Raw genomic sequence first — 25,953 nt, 5'->3', positions numbered from 1 at the left:
ACTTGATTAGTTATGAGTTTTGGACTTCAATGCTTTAGAGATGCAACATACCCTAAATTAATTCAAATTAGGGACTGAGACAAGTTTTTGGAGAACAAAGAAACCCACGTGCTTTGTTAAGGTTTATTTGAAACAGTTACAACACATTTCATCTATAGTGTCCTTTGTACAGTTCACAAAACAATGAGTCTTAACACAATACATAATTGAAATACTGAGATTGAGATTTAAAGTGGCTGATGCTTACAGGTAATTGAAGTTTAAGCTTTTTTTAAAATTTAAAAACCTTATCCAATCATTTTATACAGTTCCAAAAGGTATCTAGTTATCCCTCCTCCAAAATGATAGTTAGAAACAAGCAGATGATTTAAGATTAATTCTCTTAGTGATGACATAGTTTTAAAACTAAGCCATTCAAAAAGCAATACTGATTTTTTTTTAATTAAGAAAATGGGAAGAATGCTTTCAAAATCTGATCAATGTCAAAGTTTTTCATTAATAGGTCCTGAAAAGGTTTCAGAAGGATCAATAACTTGGATTAGACTATTTTCCAATAATGACATTACTATAGCTTTCATCACTTATGAACAGATGTGTAGTTAATGTTTCATATCGAAGGGTGGCTCATAATTACCAATATAGACACAGACAATTAGGCAGTAGGCTACATTGAGTTCCTATGTCTGGAGATCCAATAATACATAAATAAAACTTACACCAACTAATAAATAGATTGGAAATTTATACTACCAAAGCTAACTTAGACCTAGGGTCAAATTATCAGTGTAGACATTGGGAACTCATTTATAAATTCACTCAATACAGTTTACAACATCAAACAAGCAAGATTTATTAATACTGTTTACAATAAAATCCACAACCAAATTCACTCTGTCTCAGTAGAAGGGATTTTCACAATCATCTCCATTTTTTTCTACATGGCTATATAAAGTCCAGGTTGAGGTTAAAGCAAGACCAGTCAATTATTAAATTTCAGCAGTACTGGCTGACTATTCAAACTTGCATTCAGGTTTAGTAAGTGCACCCCAAAAAGCTAGAGTGAAAACAATAACTCCAATACTTAACAGTATTGCATTTGTAACAGCACAGCAAGAGTCAAATTTATTCTATGGACAGTGGAATCTAAAATGTATACAGTGCTGACAAGCCTTTTCCCAGTCACTGCTCAGCCAAGCAGAAAACTTCTATACAGACCAGTTACACATCAAGATTTAAACTATTTTAAAACAAACACAAAAAAAGTTGTCTTTTTCCTCTTTTAAAGAAATATTTACGAATTAATATGTGCACAACAATTCACTTTATTTGGAGATTGTCACACTTTCTAACAGCTAAATAGAAGCAAAACATTTGATGACCTGTGTTCATCCTATTTCAGTCATCAGTTCAAGAATAGTCTGTATTTAAGATGGAGTTCAGCAAAATCCCTTTTAAAAGTTTCACGGTTATCATGAGTTACTCCAGTCATGCAATAAAAGAGAAGGAAAAATAACTTCTACCACAAGGTAGCACACCCATATTTATAATTACATAGTCATCTTCAAATACTGCCATTAATTTGAATATTACTTAAGACAAACTAGGCAATAGCTCATGGTAACAGAAAACCACATGCTTTTTAAATTTAGGCTCTTCAATCAAAATCACGAGTTGTCAAAACAAGTGGAGCAACCAGGGTCCACCCATAGAGCATAATGCAAATCCAGCTGGAAGAAATCTTCACCCAAACTGATGGCCATTTACTAGTCATCATTTCATAGGAGGAATCAGGGCTGAGAAGGAAAAAAAAATTAATATTTCTTGTCCTTCATGCACTCATTTGCTAATATACACCATGCAAGACTTAAAAAGTAGGTATCTTTCATAATACCCCATATTCAGCTACTTTCCCCCTCCTTACTGGGTTTGGTAACGGGTGCAAGCTTCCTCTGCTACTTTGGCCAAGTGGCTATTCATAGGGCTAATTTTCTAACTTTAGCCAATATCAGAAATTCTATGCATAATTTTCCAATCATTTATGTTTAGAAGGACACACAGGGCACACTGAAATTTCTGATATGCGCTCTCAGCGGGTGAGGTTTCCCACCAGGAGCACAAAGTCAGCAAATTACCCTTTTATGTAAGCTCAGATGATGAGCATCAGCATGCTAATCAACTGCAAGGAGCATCACAGTGGAGTTCAATTCTCACCCAAAATCCACATATGCATATTTTCCAGCAGGTGTCACTAGATAGCAATCAGCAGCAGGAACCACAGCTGATTATTCCCAGCTCTAGGGCCGGAGACAAAATATAGCATCACTACTACATCCCAAGATGAGAGCAAGTATTCAGTACAAACCAAGATCAAATCTAAGAACTCCCTCGTCTTTATGGCTTAGTTCCACAATGGACAGCAAATTTAACAACTAAGCCATTGGGGGAACTACACATTCTATTTCAGCCACAAAAGATATAAATACAAAATTTTATCATGTCTCATTAAAGCTACAATGCCTATTCATTTCATTCTAAAGCACTTCCCAATATAACAAAAAAGGTTTAATTTAAAATATTAGCCTCTAACTGCAAGGCATCAGATTATATTATATTATATTTGTTTTTAATGTTAGACCAGGCAACTGCTACAAATGTTTGTTGTTTAGGTAATAAGCATTTTAGAAGATGTTTTACATTTATATTCTGCTCACACTTTTTGCTTAGAAAAATAAACAGCATATAGAATACTGAACCAGTACCATACAGAAAACTCCCATGTTCTGGTACTAGTCTATCAGCAGTAAATAAGATTTTTTGGCTTACATACCTATACCAGTTGGTTAGTGTCATCATGATATAAAGGGAAGCCAAAAACAGCATAAAGTGAAAGAAGGAGTAGCTGTAGGTGACACCGTCCTTCTCATTGTCCTCTGCACGATGTGCATTGTTACTATTATCCAGGGAATCATCACTTTGACCAGCTCCTTCTTCTATCAGTGTAGATTCATCACTAGTTAGAGTCAGTTTGTTAACCTGGCTATTGTTTGATGTCCGGATGCTGTGTGAAAATTTAAAAGCTTAAAATCATGTTACAGGATCATATAAGAACATAAGAAATAGGAGCAGGAGTAGGCCAATCGGCCCCTCGAGCCTGCTCCGCCATTCAATAAGATCATGGCTGATCTGATCCTAACCTCAAATCTAAATTCATGTCCAATTTCCTGCCCGCTCCCCGTAACCCCTAATTCCCTTTACTTCTAGGAAACTGTCTATTTCTGTTTTAAATTTATTTAATGGTGTAGCTTCCACAGCTTCCTGGGGCAGCAAATTCCATAGACCTACTACCCTCTGAGTGAAGAAGTTTCTCCTCATCTCAGTTTTGAAAGAGCAGCCCCTTATTCTAAGATTATGCCCCCTAGTTCTAGTTTCACCCATCCTTGGGAACATCCTTACCGCATCCACCCGATCAAGCCCCTTCACAATCTTATATGTTTCAATAAGATCGCCTCTCATTCTTCTGAACTCCAATGAGTAGAGTCCCAATCTACTCAACCTCTCCTCATATGTCCGCCCCCTCATCCCCGGGATTAGCCGAGTGAACCTTCTTTGCACTGCCTCGAGAGCAAGTATGTCTTTTCTTAAGTATGGACACCAAAACTGTATGCAGTATTCCAGGTGCGGTCTCACCAATACCTTATATAACTGCAGCAATACCTCCCTGTTTTTATATTCTATCCCCCAAGCAATAAAAGCCAACATTCCGTTGGCCTTCTTGATCACCTGCTGCACCTGCATACTAACCTTTTGATTTTCTTGCACTAGGACCCCCAGATCCCTTTGTACTGCAGTACTTTCCAGTTTCTCGCCATTAAGATAATAACTTGTTCTCTGATTTTTCCTGCCAAAGTGCATAACCTCACATTTTCCAATATTGTATTGCATCTGCCAAATCTCCGCCCACTCACCCAGCCTGTCTATATCCCCTGGTGTTTTTTTTTATGTCCTCCTCACTCTCTACTTTCCCTCCCATCTTTGTATCATCTGCAAACTTTGATATGTTACACTCGGTCCCCTCCTCCAAATCGTTAATATAGAATGTAAAGAGTTGGGGACCCAGCACCGACCCCTGCGGAACACCACTGGCTACTGGTTGCCAGTCCGAGAATGAACCATTTATCCCAACTCTCTGCTTCCTGTTAGATAACCAATCCTCCACCCGTGCCAGAATATTACCCTCAATCCAGTGATTCTTTATCTTGAGCAATAATCTTTTATGTGGCACCTTGTCGAATGCCTTCTGGAAATCTAAATACACTACATCCACTGGTTCCCCTTTATCCACCCTGTACATTATGTCCTCAAAGAGCTCAAGCAAATTTGTCAGACATGACTTCCCCTTCATAAAGCCATGCTGACTTTGTCCTATTAAATTATGTTTATCCAAATGTTCTGCTACTGTCTCCTTAATAATAGACTCCAAAATTTTACCCACCACAGATGTTAGGCTAACTGGTCTATAATTTCCAGCCTTCTGCCTACTACCCTTTTTAAATAAGGGTGTTACATTAGCAGTTTTCCAATCTGCCGGGACCTTTGCCGAGTCCAGAGAATTTTGGAAAATTATTAGCAAAGCATCCACAATCCCTACTGCCACTTCCCTCAAGACCCTAGGATGTAAGCCATCAGGTCCAAGGGATTTATCCGCCTCGAGTCCCATTAATTTACTGAGTACCAATTCCTTAGTGATTTTAATCGTATTTAGCTCCTCCCCCCCTAGAGCCCCCTGTTTGTCCAGTGTTGGGATATTCTTAGTGTCCTCTACCGTAAAGACTGAAACAAAATATTTGTTCAGCATTTTTGCCATCTCCATGTTTCCCACCATTAATTTCCCGGTCTCATCCTCTAAGGGACCTACGTTTGCCTTAGCCACCCTTTTTCTTTTTATATTACTGTAGAAACTCTTGCTATCTGTTTTTATATTTTTTGCTAATTTATTTTCATAATCTATCTTCCCTTAATCAATCCTTTAGTTACCTTTTGCTGTCTTTTGAAGACTTCCCAATCTTCTATAAATCAATGTACAAGATCATTTAATATAATTGAGTAGTTACTGAATAGTTTTCTCCTGCTTGAAATTACTTATCAACATTTATTTCACTCTAAATAGGGAAATGTTAACTAACCAGAAAAACAAAGTAAAAGAATTTATCGTAGAAAGTTGCAGCATTTCACCTTTTGTGTCCAAGATTTATAACCTTTACGGAAAACTTGGAGTTCTCACCCATTACCTTTACAACCCAAAGTAAGGATCTAGAATTAATGTTTTAAGGACAGTTTATTTGGAGGACAAGAAGAACAGAAATTAAAGCAAGTGAACAATTGATGGGTACTTCGCAGATGGTGATGGAAACAGCTGACGTTCTCTTTCACTAGCAGCTCCAGGCCGGTGTCAGAAATCAAATAACAAGGGATCAAATCCCCAAGTGGGTAACAGCTTAGGGGCATTGTACAGAAATTATGTATTAAAAGGATCCTATGTGGAATTCCCAAGAATAAAGTTGCAGGATACCTTAGTTTCTGATTCAGAGGAAGTCACCAAGGAGATGTATACTTCGGGTAACTAGCTTATGAAGAACTTTTCTGTCTTCCTCCACGGAAGATTTGTATATTATATACACTAGAAATTTAAGAAGCTTTTAGTACTTGCATATAAAGAATTGCTGCACTCAGTATTCTGCAAATAAGCAGTTCTAACTTTCACCTATGAGAGCCTCTGTGGTATGACTAAGTGAATGTTGCAGGTTAGATTTGCTGTTGAGATAAAAAAGGACTGCACTTGGTGCATGGGAGGAAAAGATGCAGGAGTCAGTCATTACAACTCTCTCCAATCACTTATTAACAAGACTGCACATGTCATAATTCACTTCAACAATACCATTTTTCCAAGAGTTAAACTAAAACAGACATGTAAGTACATGTCTAAGATCAGTCAAAGTCAGACTAAACAAGCATGTCCAAACAAATTAAGAGTGAAATAAAGAGGAAAAATTAGCTCTACTTTCCTGCCCGATCCACATATCCCTTGATTCCCTTAGAGTACAAAAAAAGTCCAAAATTCTATGTTTAACAAAGATAATAGGGCATTAGTGACTAAGGTCACATCAGGGAAAGATAGTAAAAAGTTAAAATTAAAAGCACTATATCTGAATGCACAAATCATTTGTAATTTGTAGATGAATTAATGGCACAATTAAAGATAAATGGGCTTCATCTAGCAGCCATTACTGAGATGTGATTCCAGGATGACAAAGTTTGGGAACTAAATATTCCAGGGTACTTGACTTTTAGAAGACATTCGAAAAGCTGCCACACAAGAGGTTGTTAAACAAGATTAGGGCTCGTGGGATTGGGGGTAATACAGCAGCATGGATTGAGGATTGGTTAATGGACGGAAAACAGAGTATAGGAATAAGCGGGTCATTTTCAGGTTGGCAGGTTGTAACTAGTGGGGTGCCGCAAAGATCAGTGTTTGGGCCTCAACTGTTTACAATATATATCAATGACGATGAAGAGACCAAAAGTAGTGATCCAAGTTTGCTGACGCTACAAACCTAGGTGGGAAAGTAAGCTGTGAGGAGCCATGATCTTATTGAACGGCAAAGCAGGCTTGAGGGGCCGTATGACCTACTCCTGATCCTATTTCTTATACTCTTATGAGAACCATCAGAGAAGGTGAGAACATTAAGAGATGAAAATTGGCTTGAAACTGAGGATGAGTTATAATTAATGTTCTGAGTGATTACTGCCTCCAAATATTTAAAGGGGAATACCTAAGTAACATAAGCTCCGCAACGTAAGAGTGCCATGGCAAGATTCAGGACTTCAATATATGAGACGAAAGCCCTATACAAGCTGAAAAGGTTTATAGATGGCATATTATCCCAGACTGTTGAGCAGGAATAGCGAGGAGATTTGCAAGGCACTGACAATCATTATGAACGATAAACTGACACTGGAGATGTACCAGCAGATTGGAAATAGGCTAACATGATGTCCATATTCAAATAGGGTGACAAAGCAGACGCAGGCTACTGTAGACCTATTGTTCTTACTTAAATCCCATGTAAAATAATGGAATTGTTCAGTAGTAAACTTGAGGATTATCTGTACAACAACCTAGTAAACAGCAATCAACATGGCTGCAGTCAGGGAAGATCCTGCCTGGCAAACCTCCTTGATTTTTTTGAGGAAGTGACAACCCACGTCGACTATAGTAGGTTTTGATGATCCAAATTAAAAGTAAATGAAAATTCCCCCACATTATTTTTATAAGGTGCAAGTACAATTCACGTGCACAAGTATGACTTTAGCTAACAACGACTTTGCTGTTACCCTTCAGGCACATACTTTTTTTTTAAAAAAGCCCTCCTGATCAAGAGGATCACTGGGCAAAAAGTACAGCAATTAACTAGAGCATAGATCAGAAAGTTACTGACCTTGAATAAAGAACACAAAGCAAAAATAGGATCAGTCCTACAATTCCTTGTGCATCCCACCACTGGATGACCTGACCAGGGACATGAGTTCCTGTGCTGTTGTACCCAATCATGCTCAGCAAACTGGGATTGCATTTTCGGTCTGTAAGAAATTAAACATGAAAAAGTAAATTCTCCTTAATGTGACTAGCTGAATTCTCAACTTACTGTCTATACTTCAACTACTTATTAAATCTAGATATTCAAGCAGATGACATTCTCTTTTAAGAACTATTAATGTTTTTTTAAAAAAGCAAAGTGCTTTAAAGACTGACTCGACTTTGTAATGAACAAGGCAAAACCTGCTCTGGAAACTCTGGCATACGATCGGACCACAAAGAATCAATTATTCAGAAAGTTTGTTAATTTAATTTAAGATGGAACACAGAAGTCCTCTGACCCATGCAGGTCCATATAACCTGAGGGTATGTGTGCTTTACTCACTGCTATTCAGTACAGCTAAAACAGCTATTATACAGTTTCCCAAAGTGTTTCCTTCTGACTTCCGGTAGTCTCAGAATCATTTTCTATCTAATTACAATGTACAAAGCATATTCAGCTTTATACCACAGCAAATCTCAGCCATCATCCTGGTCATTAAAACTAACTATTTAAGAATTTTCATTTTACTGATGTAAATTAAAATTACTGTTAATTTACATAATTATTAAAAGGTGATATGCAGAAGTGGGTTAAAATTCAATTTACCTAATTAAACAACTCTAATCAGCCAAACAACTAAATCTAATTACTGGATCAACAAGCTCTTAATTTGTGATTGATAGCATCACAATTTTAATACTATCTTCAGCAACTGCCAATTTTTCAAATTTAAAATAAAATTATAATAGTGTTGCTTCTACAACCACCATTTTCAGTGTAGGCAGGCTAAGGCTGTAAGTTTCCACCCATTTTCAGTCTGGCACAATTTCTCTAAGCAACGCATCCATGACAAGTTTGACTGTAAGTTACCTAGAAACATCGTGGACACAACTATTTTTAAAAAAAACAATACCTCCTGGAGGAATGAATCATTTTTTTTATTTTAAAAGACAAACAAAATAAAGCCCTTCACTTCTGTAAGACCTACTCCCATTGACATGCCAAATAGGAAAATAAGCTGCTTCAGCATTTTCCAATACTATTCAGTCGATCTAAGCTGAAACAGAATTCCAGCACCAAAATATAAACCAATGCAATTTTCAATGCCACCCTTTCAATTCCATAACTACATTGAAATCAGATAAAAATAAAAGATGATATAGCAGCATCCTGGAGTAACATTGTCATGGCACACAAGGAAAACTTTGTCCTTCACTGCTAGAGGACTATTGGACCTCAGAGGCTGTTTTTTCACATTAGATTAGATTAGATTATATCACGGGGCATTATTTATAGCTCACACAAAAATAATCTGTCTTCTATATAACACTTTTTATGAGGGTGAAGCATACTAACTAAAACATAGTAACTAAAATGTGCAAAGTACCTGGTTCATTAGTCATAGCGGACCACGTTAGGTACATGGTGTACAAGGTGATGATGGAGGATTGCAGCAAACCAGATCGAGGCTGGGACTCCTGAAAATACATCAACAATCTCTTCAATACATTTACAATATATGCATCTCACACAAAGTGTTTAAATTATTTACTCCTAGTAGTGATTTTAGATGGACGCTCCATTGATACAGACAGCATAGACTTGCAGTCTGATTTTATAAATTAGCCTAATTTTGTCTTTCTCAGGTTCATACATAATTCATATGCACGTTTCACTTGCACATTTGTGAAAAGTAGGTCATGTCGGATTAATCTAGTTGAATTTTTTTGAGGAGATGACTGGCATGGTGGATAGGGCAGTATCTATGGATGTTGTCTATATGAACTACCAGAAGGCATTTGATAAGGTTTTGCACAGGAGATTATCAAAAATGGCAGCATGCGGAATTGGAGGTAACCTTGTGACATGGGTTGATAATTAGTTTTGAGATCAGTAGAGATAAAGAGAACATTCTTTGATTGGCGGGATGTGACAAGTGGTGTTCCCCGGGGATCTGTACTAGGGCCTCAGCTTTTCATCATGTAAATGACTTGGATGAAGGAATACAGAGTTGTAGATCCAAATTTACAGATTAAGTGAGTGGGCAAAACTATGGTAGATGGGAGTTCAATGTGTGGAAGTGTGAGGTGATCCACTTTGGATCTGAGAAAGACAAATCGAAATATTTTCTAAACGGGGAGAGGCTAGAAGCTGTGCAACAGCAAAGGGATTTAGGTGTCCATGTATAAAAATCACAAAGCTAGTGCATAGGTACAAAAAGTAATCAAAAGGGCTAATGGTATGTCGGCCTTTATCTCAAGGGGGCTGGAATACAAAAGTGATGCTTTAGTTGTAGAGAGGCCTGGTCAGACCCCATCTGGAGTACTGTGTTCAGTTTTGGGCACCGCACCTCAGGAAGGGTATACTAGCCTTGGAGGGAGTACAGCGCAGATTCACCAGAAAGATACCAAGGCCTGAAGGGTTAAATTATGAGGATAGGTTGCATAAACTTGGTTTGTATTCTCCTGAGTTTAGGCGGGTGATCTAATCAAGGTGTTTAAAATGAAAGAGAGATTTGATAGGGTAGATAAAGAAATTATTTCCTCTGGTGTGGGAATCCACAAGAGAGCATAATCTTAAAGTTAGAGCTAGGCTAAATAGGAGTGAAATAAGGAAGAACTTTTCACACAAAGGAAGCATTTTTTTCCCCTAAACAAAAGGGTAGTGGAAATCTGGAACTCTCTTTCCCCCAAAATGCTGTGAATGCTGAGTCAATTGAAATTTTCAAGACTATAGTAAGGGGTATCAAGCGATATGGAGAAAAGGCAGATAAACAGAGTTAAGGTACAGATTAGCTGTGATCTATTGGAATGGCAGAAAAGGCTCCAGGGGTTGAATAGTCTATTCCTGTTCCTATAAACATTGGTTACTCTCAGTCACAGCTCAATTTGAAAGTAGTTGTGATTCTGAGTCGAAGACTATACTGATTAAGTACCTTTCTTGAACCCTATTCCTTTGACATTGCTTTAGTTTTTTCTATTAAAGTTCTTTGTTGTCTGTTAGAGCAGCAAATGTATTTACAATACAATATGGAATAGCATTTGTTCAGTTGGATTTTTCAGGTCAATTGTCCTAAAGTTTCTGGGTCATACCTGTATCTTGGGGAGGATGGACATGACAGAGGAAGCTACGCATAGCAGCATATTTAAGCTGATGAAGACTTTATTCTCAGTGCAGCCCTCAGGATGAGTGTAGTAACAGTAGAAGAGGACTATGGCAACCAGCGATAGCAGGTAGTTCATGCCCGTTGCTGACAGCAGTGCTGTAAAAAAGATTATGTAAATTGCTAGCCAACTAGTTCTCTAAACTCTAGAACAGTAATTTCAGCAAACTATGTTTTTTTTAATCCCCATTTCTTGCTATTTAGTTTTAGGATAGACATATTCCTAGACATGATGAAAGGGAAGGAGCACAAAGCCAGTTAGTAAACTAATTGGTAACAATGGTACAAAGCAGATGTACTTCAAGAGGATCCCCATGGGAAACAACATTTTACCAAACAAGTCAGTCAATGAGTGGAGGAATATCAATATTCAGCAAAAACCCTTAAAATGTGACACACACAGCTATGGCTCTTCAGTTTGCTTACCCTACCTGCATACCAGCACCTGGAGTTGCCTTCTTCCATCTTTTCAACCCATGATTCATTCCAGGAGTGGGCAAAGTCAATGAGTAGGACCAGTTGGATTAAGATGAAACAGAATGCACCAGCCATTCCAACATAGAACCAGACTGCAAATAAACAAACAAAATAAAATTCAAAAAAATGAGTTTAACTTGCATTACATTTAAGGTATGAAAATTTGTAAAATCATCTTAGCGCACTCATTGTTTAAAAAAATAACATTCATGTATTTTGAACAATTTATTATAAAAATCACAGCTCATTAAACATGCATTTTAAAGTGAAAAGTAAAAGATCTTAATACATTAAAGTTTTCTAAGTAAAAATGGGCATCTTTTCATAATAGGTTTGTTTATTGGCTACCTAGAAATAAAAATTCACAAACGTTGAATAATTATCAAATATGATAGCATATTTCAAAAAATTAAAATAAACTTAAATTGCATATCAAGCTTTGTATTCAGTGCCAGCATTAAGCTATCCCAGATCAGGTATGGTATCTCTGATCCTACTTTCAGTTAATGCCAGTTCAGCAGATTAATGGTAAAAATCATTTTCACTGCTCCCAGTTGGACTTTTGAAATGAGGCAGGGTGAAGCTCACTCTCCACTGTCCCAAACGTGTCTGAGTTGCATTTTCAGAAGACAATCCTTATTCTAGCAGTACTATTAGCATCTACACAAAGTTCTGGCATATTGCGTGGTGGCCCTTACATAGAGCCTTTTCTGTGTTGCTTTGCACTATGTGAAGTGAGGCCTGCCATCAATATGAGATCATGTGAAAGATGGTAGACCCAAGATTACTTATTATGACAGTGCTGCATTAATAGTGTATTGTAATTCTATCAAGATTTAGTCCACATAGATATACCAAGGTAAATAACTTGTAATCAAAATGCTTAGCGTAAGGCAGCTTTTAAAAATCTCAGGGTAATATGAAATAGCTGTGTTATCAGTAGTGCCATTATACAAACCTGTTGTAAAGGGTCCTTCTGGAATGAAGAAAGCACCCACTGTGATAGCAACCACTGTGGCAAATTTAAAAAACCAAAATCTAGAAGAAGAAAAAAAGCTGGTCAAGTTATTATTGACAACAGATGATTTTAAAATACAGGACCATCTACTATCCTTATCATTACTGCAGCAGATACTGGACATCAGCAAGAAGAAATGTATTTTGATGTGTCTGCACAATTTATTGTATCACTGATTAATATGTTTCACTCTATTCAATTGTACATCTTTTGTTAAAATGGTAAAATATATTTATATAACAAAAACTTGACAATATCACTACAATGTAAGGAGATGGGGGAGATAAAAGGTTAGGTAGTTAGCAATACATCTCCATCTTTAATCACTGCTGTTCCCTTCAATGTCTCAAGCTGCTCACCCAGTTCTAAAACGGTCAAGAGTTTACATCCTATAAATTTTGAGAGCGGTGAGACTAGCAGATGGACAGATAAAGCACTGAGTGCTGCCCTTCTGCCCTTTTTATCTGCAAATGGCTGCAAGTGTAAACCAGATGTATCAACAGGGAGCTTTCATTTGAGAGAAGGGAACTTAAAAACAGAGACATTCTCAAAATCCCTATGATGTCAAACCTTATGGGCACAAACACATCCAGATACACCTTACTTGACCAATATCAAAGTCAAATTGTCAAAAGAAAAATGCTACAGGCAAGACAGTCAGTCACTCATCAAGTCTGGCAACAACTGCTCTGGCCAGACTGCACCTTGAGTTCTGGTCACCGAGAAACAAAGGGAGATATTCAAGCACTGGAAGGGAGCCCAGAGAAAACCACAAGGTGATCAGTATTGTCAGAGGTTTGAGTTAAGAGGAACATCTGAAGAAACTTGGGCTTTTCAGCCTGGAAAGGAGGAGTCTGAGTGCTAATTTCATACAGCTCTACAAGATAATTAACAACATGATGCATTTATACAGTGCCTTTAATGTAGAAAAATATCCCACAGTGCTTCATAGAGGTGTAAAGAAGAAATGGACACCAAACCAAAAGAAGATTAGGAGGGGTGGCCAAATGCTTGATCAAAGAAGTGGGTTTTGAGGAGAGAAGATGATGGAGAGGAGGAGGGATTTAAAGAAGGAATTTCAGGGCATGGGACCAAGGTGGCTAAAAGCACAGGCACCAATGGTGGAGTGAAGGAGGGGGAAATGCACAAGAGGCTGGAGGCAAGAGTGTACATTTATTGTGTTAATTTACTAATCTTCATTACTTACGGTAACTTAAATACAAAACAAGTTAAAATCATAGTTACAATCTTAATGAAATTTGGAGCAAATATTTGTTATGTCAGGCTCTCTTTTACAAACCCCCTTTCAGCTGGAGCTGAGTGGCATTAGCATAGCCTAGAAGCAAGTCACTTAACCTTTTCGCTGCAGCCTTGGTATGGCCCGGGAGGAGAACACAGGTACTTCATAACAAAAAATAAAAATGTGGTAACAAACTTCAGCTCAAGAGTAGACATACAGGCAGCACCATAACAAACTTATTTCCCACCACAAGACTATTGCACGTACTGCACAGCTTATAGCTGACTACCTAATTGTTACATGAAATTAAATTGCTAGTAACGGAGTCCCTGAAGTAAGTAACGGCTTCCATCCCCACAGCCTCCTTTCTAAAATTGGAAATGGTGCATATTACCCATTGTGTACTGCAGCCCTTGGATCCTGACTGCTCTTCACTTTAATCATCAGCAAGGAAAACAGAAGGAAGAACATTGCCATGCCAAAGCAAACCCGGTACACAGCCTTGTATCCAACCAGCACATCACAGTTCACCTGGCCATGGACTCCAGGAATGGATGTGCCCATTCCACCATCACAAAATCCAGGAATCTGCAGAGGTGAAAGAAGGGGGAAAATAAAACTACTCAGACTTGTTTTATTCACATATCTTTTTGTATCATTTTTTTAAAAAACTTTACTACAAAAGTAGAACTAAAACCACATTTCTTGTATGGAAGTAGTTTATCTTCAGAGGTTTGAGGGACTTGAGTTTCCATCCAAATAAGAGTTTGAACTTTAATTTATTTTAAACAACACTCTGAGACCATGCAGGGGTTACCCTTGGAGTACAATGATGCCATTCACAGCTGTTGAGTTAATTTTAAGAAAATTCAGATTCCATCTCTGTACGCAGGTTATTCCCCCAGTTTTGTGTAAATTGCACAAGACATATGGAAAGAAAGATGCCAAACTACAAAGAAACAAAGGAGAACGATCATTTTAATTTTCCAAGAATGAGCAAGTGGCATCCAGAACCAGAGTACTTCCTTTGCTCGAGTTTCAGTCCTGCTTGTGCTCAGCACCAACTAGTTACTTGAATTGATATGGCGTTACCACAATGCAAGGTCAAAATGGACATTAGCAATTTCACTACCACTACAACAGCATTTGAAATAGAAATTGTGAACGCATACAAATCTGTGTCCCACTCAAACGTTGTGGGCTAAAGAAGCCCCTTCCAACAAACACATAACACTTTTTAAACTTTGTTTTTTTCCTCTGCAGCAGAGATCAAACAAACCCATTTGCTAATAAAATGGACCTCTACTCTTGACCCATTAGTTTCTGTTTAGCAAGTAGGAGAAAAAAGATGTCAGTTTTCCTTAGTAAGTAGGGGTTACAGTATGTTTTTTTTATTCATTCATGGGATGTGGGCGTCACTGGCCAGCATTTATTGCCCATCCCTAATTGCCCTTGAGAAGGTGGTAGTGAGCCACCTTCTTGAACCGCTACAGTCCGTGTGGTGATGGTTCTCCCACAGTGCTGTTAGGAAGGGAGTTCCAGGATTTTGACCCAGCGACGATGAAGGAACGGCGATATATTTCCAAGTCGAGATGGTGTGTGACTTGGAGTGGAACGTGCAGGTGGTGTTGTTCCCATGTGCCTGCTGCCCTTGTCCTTCTAGGTGGTAGAGGTCGTGGGTTTGGGAGGAGCTGTCGAAGAAGCCTTGGTGAGTTGCTGCAGTGCATCCTGTGGATGGTACACACTGCAGCCACAGTGCGCAGGTGGTGATGGGAGTGAATGTTTAGGGTGGCGGATGGGGTGCCAATCAAGCGGGCTGTTTTGTCCTGGATGGTGTCGAGCTTCGAGTGTTATTGGAGCTGCACTCGTCCAGGCAAGTGGACAGTATTCCATCACACTCCTGACTTGTGCCTTGTAGATGGTAGAAAGGCTTTGGGGGGTCAGGAGATGAGTCACTCGCCGCAGAATACCCAGCCTCTGACCTGCTCTTGTAGCCACAGTATTTATGTGGCTGGTCCAGTTAAGTTTCTGGTCAATGGTGACCCCCCAGGATGTTGATGGTGGGGGATTCGGCGATGGTAATACCGTTGAGTGTAGTGGTTATGTTACTGGATTGGTAATCCAGAGGCCTGGATTAATAATAGAGAACATGAGTTCAAATCCCATCATGGCAGTTTGGTCATTTGAATTCAGTTTTAAAAAAATAATTTTAAAAACTGGTATCAGTAAAAGTGCCGAGGATGCTGCAATAACCCAACTGGTTCACTAATGTCCTTTATGGAAGGAAACCTGCCATCCTTACCCAGTCTGGCCTATATGTGACGCCAGTTCCACACCAACACGGTTGATTCCTAAATGCTCTCTGAAGTAACCTATCAAACCACTATAAAGAACAGCACCAGTTGAAGAAGGCGGCCCACCATCACCTTCTCGAGAACAACTAGGAATGGACAACAAATGTCAGCCTTGCCAGCAAAGCTCACATCCCGAGAATAAATTTTTAAAAAAGCTCCTGAAAAATCTTTGATCGAGTGCATTTCAATGCAAGTGCCAGTATGCACCCATAGGGAACCTGTGCTGATTATCCCGGTAGATTTTCCGGGATCGGTAGGATGTTCCCTTTTCTGCCCTACAATGGCAAGCAACCAGGTCGCTAAGGGCACATATAGAGCACCCACCATTATTACGATACCTGAAAGTCTAGCTGAGGTAGCCAGATCAGGGAGTTGGAAGGTGCAATGTATCCCCAAAAAGAATCTATAGTTTCCGCTTTTTTTTTTCCCCCCGTGGTTCTGGATCATAATCCTGGATGCTTAATTGGAATGCACATCTGCTCCTCAACCGGTACGTATGCTTTGACTTGCCAGTTGTATCTCTGCCAATCATACACTGGGTTCCAATGAGGGCTTAGAATGCGGGAATTCCCAACGTAGGAAGTTGCTGGCACCAACGTGCCCCTCCCCCCTTACGACGATACCCACGTTTGGAGCGGACAGAAGCTACGCCCCCAACAGGCCATCCTGGATACTTCATGCAAGGACAGGACCTGGCATATCCAGTTTCTGGCCTATTTTCTAGCCATTCCGGCAGACTCCCACTGAAGCTAAAGTGAGAGTCTGCCAGAACAGCCATGGATTTGTGGGGCCAAATTGTATAGCTGTGGAGCTCATCATTAAAAGTAAAACAAAAAAACACTTAAAGGATGAATGCTTGAAATACAATATTAGGAAAGAAAAGAGAATTGTCTAATTCATAAAGCATCTATAATATAAAGATGTATTTCTGTGCCTTGCACTTGTAGACCAGATTATACCTATAAGCGGAGTAAAACATAGAAAATAAGAGCAGGAGTATGCCATTCGGCCCTTCGAGCCTGCTCCGCCATTCAATATGATCATTGCTGATCCTCTATCTCAATACCATATTCCTGCTCTCTCCCCATACCCCTTGATGCCTTTTGTATACCATAAACCGCCCATAGATACTCAACCTTCTTGAGCTGCTCTTCCATTCCTGGCATCAACATAATACAAGCCACTCCCACTCCTAGCAGCAGAAAGAGCGCGAAGATCAAACGAGTAACTGTTGAATTCTTCCCACTTGGGCAGCATCCACATAGCAGGCATGGTGCACTACCACACAAACACGGTATCTGCAAAGAGAGAGAAAAGAACCAATGAAACTGTACCTCCATATAATCAGACCATGAAAACAGGTATTCGGTGTCAAATGTTGTATTTCCAACTCCTTTTAATATGGATTTTTGTATTAGTTTATTCTTTAACACTCACTGAAGGTTGTAATTGTAAGTGAAATGTTAGTCCTGCACTCTAGCTACAATAAAAACACTTGTATTTTTACTGGTTTTTACTCTTCCATTAACATTCCCTCCCTTCTTAATATAAAGGGTATACACCTGTTTATTTTCAGACATAGCTGAAATGAAGACTGCCCATAGTGGCAGATGATTGAGGCAGGTGGTGTGGCAGGTGAAATTTAACACTGAGAAGTGTGAAGTGATGCATTTTGGTGGGAAGAGGCAATATAAATTAAATGGTACAATTTTAAAGGGGGCGCAGGAACAGAGATATCTGGGGGTGCACATACAAAAACCTTTGAAGGTAGCAGCACAAGTTGAGAAGGTTGTTAAAAAAGCATATGGGATCCTGGGCTTTATTAATAAAGGCATAGAGTTCAAAAGCAAGGAAATTATGCTAAACCTTTGTATAACACTGGTTAGACCTCAGCTGGAGCATTGTGTTCAATTCTGGACACCACACTTTAGGAAGGATGTCAAGGCTTAAAGAGGGTACAGAAGAGATTTACTGGAATGGCACCAGGGATAAGGGACTGGAGAAGCTGGGGTTCTACTCCTCAGAACAGGGGTTAAGGGGAGATTTGATAGAGGTTTCAAAAATCAGGAATGGTTTTGACAGAGTAAATAAGGAGAAACTTTTTCCAGAAGGGTCGGTAACCAGGGGGGACAGATTTACGGTGATCGGCAAAAGAGCCAGAGGGGACATGAGGAAACTTTTTTTCTAAACGCAGCGAGTTGTAACGATCTGGAAAGCACTGCCTGAAAAAGGGTAGTGGAAGCAGATTCAATAGCAACTTTCAAAAGGAAACTCTACAAATACTTGAAAAGAAAAAAATTTACAGGGCTATGAGGAAAAAGCAGGGGAATAGGACTAATTGGACAGCTCTTTCAAAGAGCCAGCACAGGCTCAGTGGGCAAATGGCCTTCTCCTGTGCTGTACCTACTATGATACTACAAACAGGGTATTTTCACCTTGGAAGAGTTTCATAAAGAAAGAGCAATATACAGGGAGGAGGAGGAAATTACATCAGTCTAACTCTTCCTGAATCCTTCTGTTCTGCACTTTTGATTACTTTTACCTTTTATACTCATGACTGCACAAAGAATTGCAAATACGGTCGGTGAGCTAAAGGCATAAATTGCTATGGGGGATATGTCATAACAGATGTGGCTTAGGCTAGGGCAGGGCTATGATCTGAACATTCCTGATTACAAAATATTCAGTAGAGATAAAATGGGGGGTGGGGTGGGGGGAGAAAGGCAGGAAGGATGGCAGTGTTAATCAAAGATTCCATTTCAGCACTAGAACACATGGATGAACCAGGGGATGGCACAAAAGCTGAATGTATTTGGTTAGACTTGAGCACCAAAAAGGGAACAGTTACTCAAATGGGACTATACTATAGCCTGTCATACAGTCAAAAAGAGCAAGAGGAAGAGATATGGGGACAAATTAGGGAAAAATGCAGGAACAGCCATAATAATGGGTGACTTCAATTATTCAAAGATAGACTGGAGTAAAAGTAATACAAGTGGTAAAGAAGGGGAGGGGTTTCTACAATGCTTTCTAGATCATGTTTTTAGTCCGATAAGAGACAATGTTGGATCTAGTTCTAGAAAATGAAGTGGGTAAGTAGGTAATATAAAGATAGGGGAACAATAGAAACCATAACATAAATAGATTGAAAAGGAGAGAGAACAAAGATAAAAGGTACTTGACAGAAAAATACAATTTTAATGAGCTAAAAAGGGGAAAGGCCAGGTTGGAAAGAAGAATTGGCAGCCAAGGGGAAAGAGCAGGGGAATGGGACTAATTGGATAGCTCTTTCAAAGAGCCAGCACAGGCACGATGGCCTCCTCCTGTGCTGTACCTACTATGATAATTATGATAAGACAGTGCACAATCAAAAATGTTCAAACAGGAGATAATTAGGGTGCAGACTAGAAATATCCCAAGAAAAGGTAGTTCAACAAAAGCTGGAGTTCTTTGGATGAGTAGAAAATTTAAAATTTAATGAGACTTGAAAAAGAGGCATGTGACAAATCTAGGGCTAACAAATCAAAAGAAAATCAAGCAAAATATAAAGAGGTAGCAAAAAAGATTAGGAGAGGACACGAAGAAAGCCCGTCAGGTAACATGAAGGGAAATAGTGAAGAATTTTCTAAATACATAATAAAAAAGGTTTTTTTAAAAAAAAAGTACAGCCAATTTGAGATTAAAAAATAAATTGTAATGGAGGATGATGGGATGGCAAAAGTACCAAATGAGTAAATGGAAAAGGCACCGAGCCTCGAGGAAACTCAGCCAGGAAATAGTGGAGTCCCTGACCACAATCTTTCAAACATCCTTAAATATGAAAATTGTTTCAGAGGACTAGAGGGTTGCTAATGTAACACCTCTGTTCAAAAAGGGAGAAAGGGTTAAATCAGGTAACTATAGAAAAGTCAACCTAACACTGGTAGTAGGTAAGCTTCTAGAGGCCATAAGGGATAAAATGAATACTCAACTAGAAAGACATAGATGAATTAAGGATAGCAAATATTGATTTGTAAAGGCAAGTTCTGTCTGACAAATTTAATAGAGTTCTTTGAGGTAAAAAGTGTATTGATTAAAAAAAAATGCAGTGGATGTTTGCATGTGGATTTTCAAAAAGATTGACAAATATCACGTATAGCAGGCTTGTTGATAAAATGGTGACATGATATTAAAGGGAATGTGGCAGCATGGATAGGAAGTTGGTTAAAGGACAGGAAAGAGAATAGTTACTAATGCAAGTTTTTCAAACTGGAGAGACGTAAACAGATGTGCCCCTCCCCTCCTTCCTTCCTCCCTCCCTCCCACGTTGGGACAATTCCACAACTATCTCTCTCTCTATATTTAACCTGGACTTAAGAGTGTAGGAGCACAATAGCAAAAATTGCCGACAATGCGAAATAGGGAAGGTGATTGGTTGTGAAGAGGACTATAAATGAATTTAGGAGGGTAGACACATTAGTAGATTAAGTAGGTAGAATGACCGATGAAATTTAAAGCAGAGAAATGAGGTAAAAGATTTTAGGAGCATGAAAAAGGAGAAAATACACACTAAAAAGAGCAAAACAAAGAGTGCTGGTCATTCAAGAATTCAATACGTTGGGGAGAGTTTATTTTCACACTTGTCAGCCCGGAGAATGCTGAATGCTGGCTAGTGATTTTCCAAGAGGGAAGGGAAAAATCTTCAAAAGAAATAAAATCAAAGAGCAAGACACCATGAGCCACTCAACTGCCACTTGTTAGTCAGCTCAAGAACATCGCTGGCAGAGGTCTACTGCAGGTTCCTCTCCCACTCCGTCAGCCAGAGAATGCAATAGTGTGCATATAACCAAAAAGAGGGAGATAAAAGGCAAACTAGCAGAATGCAAAAACAAGAGTTCTGTTAGCATTCACACAAACTGGACCGTACTAAATTATTTTATTATGTGTACATGCACCATATACTGTATTGCTTAGTCCAAAACACATGATTTATAGATACCTACAAAACAACAGTATTAATTATACTCTGAATGGAAGTTGGCTTGGTGCTGTCTAAGAGTAGTGATCTGGGGTTAAAGGTTCACAGGACATTAAAGGTAGCACCTCAGCTTTACAAAGCTGTAAAAAAAAAAGCTAATGGAATTCTAGGTTTTATCACAAGAGGAATTGAATATAAAAGGCAAGAAGTAATGAAGAGAGTACATAAAACCTTAAAAAGACCTTCGTAGTGTACTGAGTGTAGTATTGGGCACCACACTATTCGAAGGATATTGAGGCTTTAAAGAAGATACAACAGAGATTCACAAGGATGTTGCCTGGTATGAGGAATTACAAATATGAAGGAGGAGATGAAAAATTGGGTCTTTTTTTTATTTGAATAATGCAGATTATTGGGTGATAAAATAATTGTGTTTAAAATTATGGAAGGATGGCACAGGGTAGATAGAACAGACTGTTTTCAGTAGTTGAGGGGTCGATAATGAGAGGTCATAGATACAAGATTACGAGATTTAGAACAGAGGGCAGGAGAAACTTCTTTATACCGTGCCATAAGAAACACAGAAACATAAAAAATAGGAGCAGGAGTAGGACATTCGGCCCTTCAAGCCTGCTCCGCCATTCAATATGATCATGGCTGATCCTCCATCTCAATAACATATTCCCGCTCTCTCCCCATATCCCTTGATGCCTTTTGGGTCCAGAAATTTATCGAGCTCAATCTTAAATATATTGAGTGACTTGGCCTCCACAGCCTTCTGTGGTAGAGAATTCCACAGGCTCACCACCCTCTGAGTGAAGAAATTTCTCCTCATCTCAGTCCTAAATGTCCTACCCCGTATCCTGAGACTGTGACCCCTCGTTCTGGACCCCCCCCAGCCAGGGGAAACATCCTCCCTGCATCCAGTCTGTCTAGCCCTGTCAGAATTTTATGTGTTTCAATAAGATCCCCTCTCATTCTTCTAAACTCAAGTGAACACAGGCCGAGTCGACCCAATCTCTCCTCATACGACAGTCCTGCCATCCCAGGTACCAGTCTGGTGAACCTTCGCTGCACTCCCTCTATGGCAAGTATATCCTTTCTTAGGTAAGGAGACCAAAACTGCACACAACACTCCAGGTGTGGTCTCACCAAGGCCCTGTATAACTGCAGTAAGACATCGTTGTTCCCATACTCAAATCCTCTTGCAATGAAGGTCAACTCACCATTTGCCTTCCTAACTGCTTACTGCACCTGTATATTTGCTTTCAGTGACTGGTGTACAAGGACACCCAGGTCCCTTTGCACATCAACATTCCCCAATCTATCACCATTTAAATAATACTCTGCCTTTCTGTTTTTGCTTCACATTTATCCACATTATACTGCATCTGCCATGTATTTGCCCAATCACTCAACTTGTCTAAATCGCCTTGGAGCATCTTGGCATCCTCCTCACAACTCATGATCACACCTAGTTTTGTGTCGTCAGCAAACTTGGAAATATTACATTTGGTTCCCTCATCCAAATCATTGACATATATTGTGAATAGCTGGGGCCCAAGCACTGATCCCTGCAGTACCCCACTAGTCACCGCCTTCCACCCCAAAAAAGACCCATTTATTCCTATTCTCTGTTTCCTGTCTGTTGTTAAATTCTCAATCCATGCCAGTATATTACCTCTAATCCCATGTGCTTTAATTTTGCACACTAACCTCTTATGTGGGACTTTATCAAAAGCCTTCTGAAAATCCAAATAAACCACATCCACTGGCTCTCCCTTATCTATTCTACCAGTTACTTCCCCAAAAAACTCCAGTAGGTTTGTCAAACACGATTTCCCTTTCATAAATCCATGTTGACTTTGTCTACTCCCGTTGATATTTTCTAAGTGTGCTGTTATCACATCCTTTATAATAGACACTAGCATTTTCCCTACTACTGATGTTAGACTAACCGGTCTGTATTTCCGTGTTTTCTCTCTCCCTCCTTTTTTAAATAGTGGGGTTATATCTGCCACCCTCCAATCTGCAGGAACTATTCCATAATCTATAGAATGTTGGAAGATGACCACCAATGCATCCACTATTTCCATGGCTACCTCTTTTAGTACTCTGGGATGCAGATTATCAGGCCCTGAGGATTTATCGGCTTTCAGTCCCATTAATTTCTCCAGCACTATTGTTTTACTAATACTAATTTCCTTTAATTCCTCCTTCTCACCAGTCCCTTGGTTCCCTAGCATTTCTGGGAAGTTATTTGTGTCCTCTTCCGTGAAGACAGAACCAAAGTATTTGTTTAATTGCTCTGCCATGTCCCTGTTCCCCATTATAAATTCTCCCGTTTCTGACTGTAAGGGACCTACATTTGTCTTCACTAATCTTTTTCTTTTTACATACTTGCAGAAGCTTTTACAGTCCACTTTTATGTTCCTTGCAAGTTTACTCTCACTATTTTTCCCCTCAATCAATCTCTTGGTCCTTTTTTGCTGAATTCTAAACTGCTCCCAATCCTCGGGCTTGCTACTTTTTCTGGCAACTTTATATGACTCCTCTTTGGATCTAATACTATCCTTAATTTCTTTTGTTAGCCATGGTTGGGCCGCTTTGCCTTTTGTGTTTTTGCGCCAGAAAGGAATGTATAATTGTTGCAATTCATGCATTCGTTCCTTAAAGGTTAGCCATTGCCTATCCACCATCGTGCCTTTTAGTGAAGCTTCCCAATCTATCATCGCCAACTCACTCCTCATACCTTCGTAGTTTTCTTTGTTTAGATTTCGGACCCTAGTTTCAGATTGGACTACTTCACTTTCCATCTTAATGAAGAATTCTATCATGTTATGGTCACTCTTCCCTAAAAGGACCCTGCACAACAAGATTATTAATTAACCCCTTCTCATTGCTGGGGAATTCAGTTCCAGAGTTAGTGGTTGAGGTAGAAACTATGTAAACATTTAAGATTAGATTGAATTGATGGGTGAAGGGATATAGGAACAGAATGAGTAAATGTGATTAGGACTACTTGCTCAGTGGAGGGTAAACACTGACAGATTGATTTGGGCTGAATGGCCTCTTTCTGAGTTGTAACTTCTATGTATTTCTATGGCTGGCAAATGTATTATAGAATATATTCACTCTTTAAACACTGATGCTGTTCCCTTCACCCATATGTCAGAAAAAAGGTCATCCACTAAAGAGTGAATCTTCACCTACCAACCAGAATGCCGCAGGAAAAAAGAAATACAATGGCCAATTCCAGCAGTGATTGTCATCATCACGGCAATGGCAGAACCAATCATTTTTTTTCCTCCCTCGGTACAATGAGGCACAATATGGCTTCTGACACCATCAAATGGTGCATCAAAACTATTCCAAGTCTTTCTTCCAAAGATTAAATTTTAATCTATACCCAAGTTGTAGACAGAAAACACGTCAAGGCCCCATTGGGTAGGGTATTTATCCAACAGACAGACAACACACAATCACAAGATAGTTGCGGATGTGGAAAGCTATTAGTCTAACTAAATTTATCCATCCAGAAAGGCTCTAAGGTCCTTCCACCAATTGCAGCGTCCATTTGTTTCTTAAATGATCCCAGGTTTGCTACCTTCACTGCTCTGTCTGGAAGTCTATTCCATATCTTGATTACTCTGTTTGAAGAAGAATTTCCTTTTATCAGTCCTAAATTTACCTTCGACTAGCTTGAAACTGGGTTCCCTTGCCCTACTATTACAATTTAATTTGAATATCCCAGATGTATCTTTTCCATTCCCTTCACTACATTGTATACCTCAAACAAAAGTTACGAGCTTGTTATGTCACATCTACCCTTTGTACAAGAGCAATGTCCAACTGATACCTGGAGTATACCCACTATTTTAACTTGATATTTAAGTACAACCACTTTTCCATATAAAATCGATGACTAACACTTTTGCAACCAAAGTGAATAATTCACATAGGGACACAGTTGGACGACCTCACTTATCGAGATTTTTCATCACATCTCACAGCTGGCCATCACATGTAATCTTTCAAAATATATCTTTTAAGGGATTTGCAGCAGTAATTATAGGAAAATCAACAGTTCAAATCAAGGTAGGCTCTACCTCCAGAACAGCCCACTTTGAAAACTCAAGTTAGTCTGCACCCTGCCAAACTGGCAGCCGGGGAAGATTTGTTGCTGCAAACACTACATCTGCTGCAGTACAGTCACATTTGATTCTGTTTCAGTAAAGGCCAAATAAAAAGGTGAGTACAATGTTAACAACCTCTCCATTTTAAAAGGAGATGCGTCTTGCAGGACCTAACACTCTTCAACACAATATTTCACTGCTTTCACCGCTTTACCGCAGTCAATTGCGTGACTTACAGGTTTTCAGAAAAGATTGCATACATTCAAAATTTAACCTTTGGTCACACCTTTTACTACAACGCTCAATGATATCAGTAGCTAAACCCAGCTTCCTTCACAGCTTGTCTACCGAAATATGGCGAGAACATAAACATTTGGGAATTTGGTAGCCATTTTGCGCACCACATCCACTTTCACCATATCAACTAGGATATTTTTAACCACTGAACAGGTTCAGGAAACAATCTGGAACTTTACATAATCGGATCAACACCGTTAGCTATTTAAGGACCTTGTCCACCATGACTCATATCTTCAGTATCACAAGTCAATGGCATCACCAGCCCAGGGAAATCGCAGAGGCAATGCGTCTAAAAACAATAACAGCACTTAGGGGGGGAAAAAAAACCCTGCAAACCCCCCCCGCTAATTGCACAAATAAAAAGATAAAACCCAACACCCGAGCTCCCAGGATCTGGTCCCAGTGTCTGCGTTCCCCTCTTTGTTGTCTGCTCCGCTCACAGTGATGACTGAGACCCATCCGGCGCATTCTCTCAGGGAGCAATTTCGTTTCCAACGGGGTTTATTAAAGAACACTTTTGTTAAATTATCTGCAGATTGCATTCGTCAACCTGCGCACGTACCCAGCTGGCTAAAGAACAAGCTCCGAGCACAGCGCCCATGGCCGCTGCCCGCCGCCGCTCCGAGTCCGGCTCCTCTCGCTCGATTCCGCAGAGTGACAACTTGTTTACA

General features: G+C 39.4%; 1 protein-coding gene across 1 annotated transcript; it reads right to left on the bottom strand.

Moving 5' to 3' along the window:
• Nucleotides 1–84: 84 nt before the first annotated feature.
• On the bottom strand, nt 85–25,953 carry serinc1 (serine incorporator 1). Its single transcript, XM_067984652.1, has 10 exons — nt 25,845–25,953; nt 17,026–17,187; nt 13,930–14,123; nt 12,236–12,315; nt 11,232–11,369; nt 10,730–10,899; nt 9,025–9,115; nt 7,497–7,638; nt 2,828–3,058; nt 85–1,793 (listed from the first exon to the last, which is right to left on the bottom strand). Exons 1-10 carry the CDS (start codon nt 25,881–25,883, stop codon nt 1,655–1,657), a joined length of 1,386 nt encoding a protein of 461 aa, XP_067840753.1. The 5' UTR covers nt 25,884–25,953; the 3' UTR covers nt 85–1,654.

This window comes from Heptranchias perlo, chromosome 5, assembly GCF_035084215.1.
Source record: "Heptranchias perlo isolate sHepPer1 chromosome 5, sHepPer1.hap1, whole genome shotgun sequence".
Taxonomy (NCBI): domain Eukaryota; kingdom Metazoa; phylum Chordata; class Chondrichthyes; order Hexanchiformes; family Hexanchidae; genus Heptranchias; species Heptranchias perlo.
Note: the sequence above shows the minus strand (reverse complement) of the source record. Positions and strands in the feature narration are given on the sequence as shown.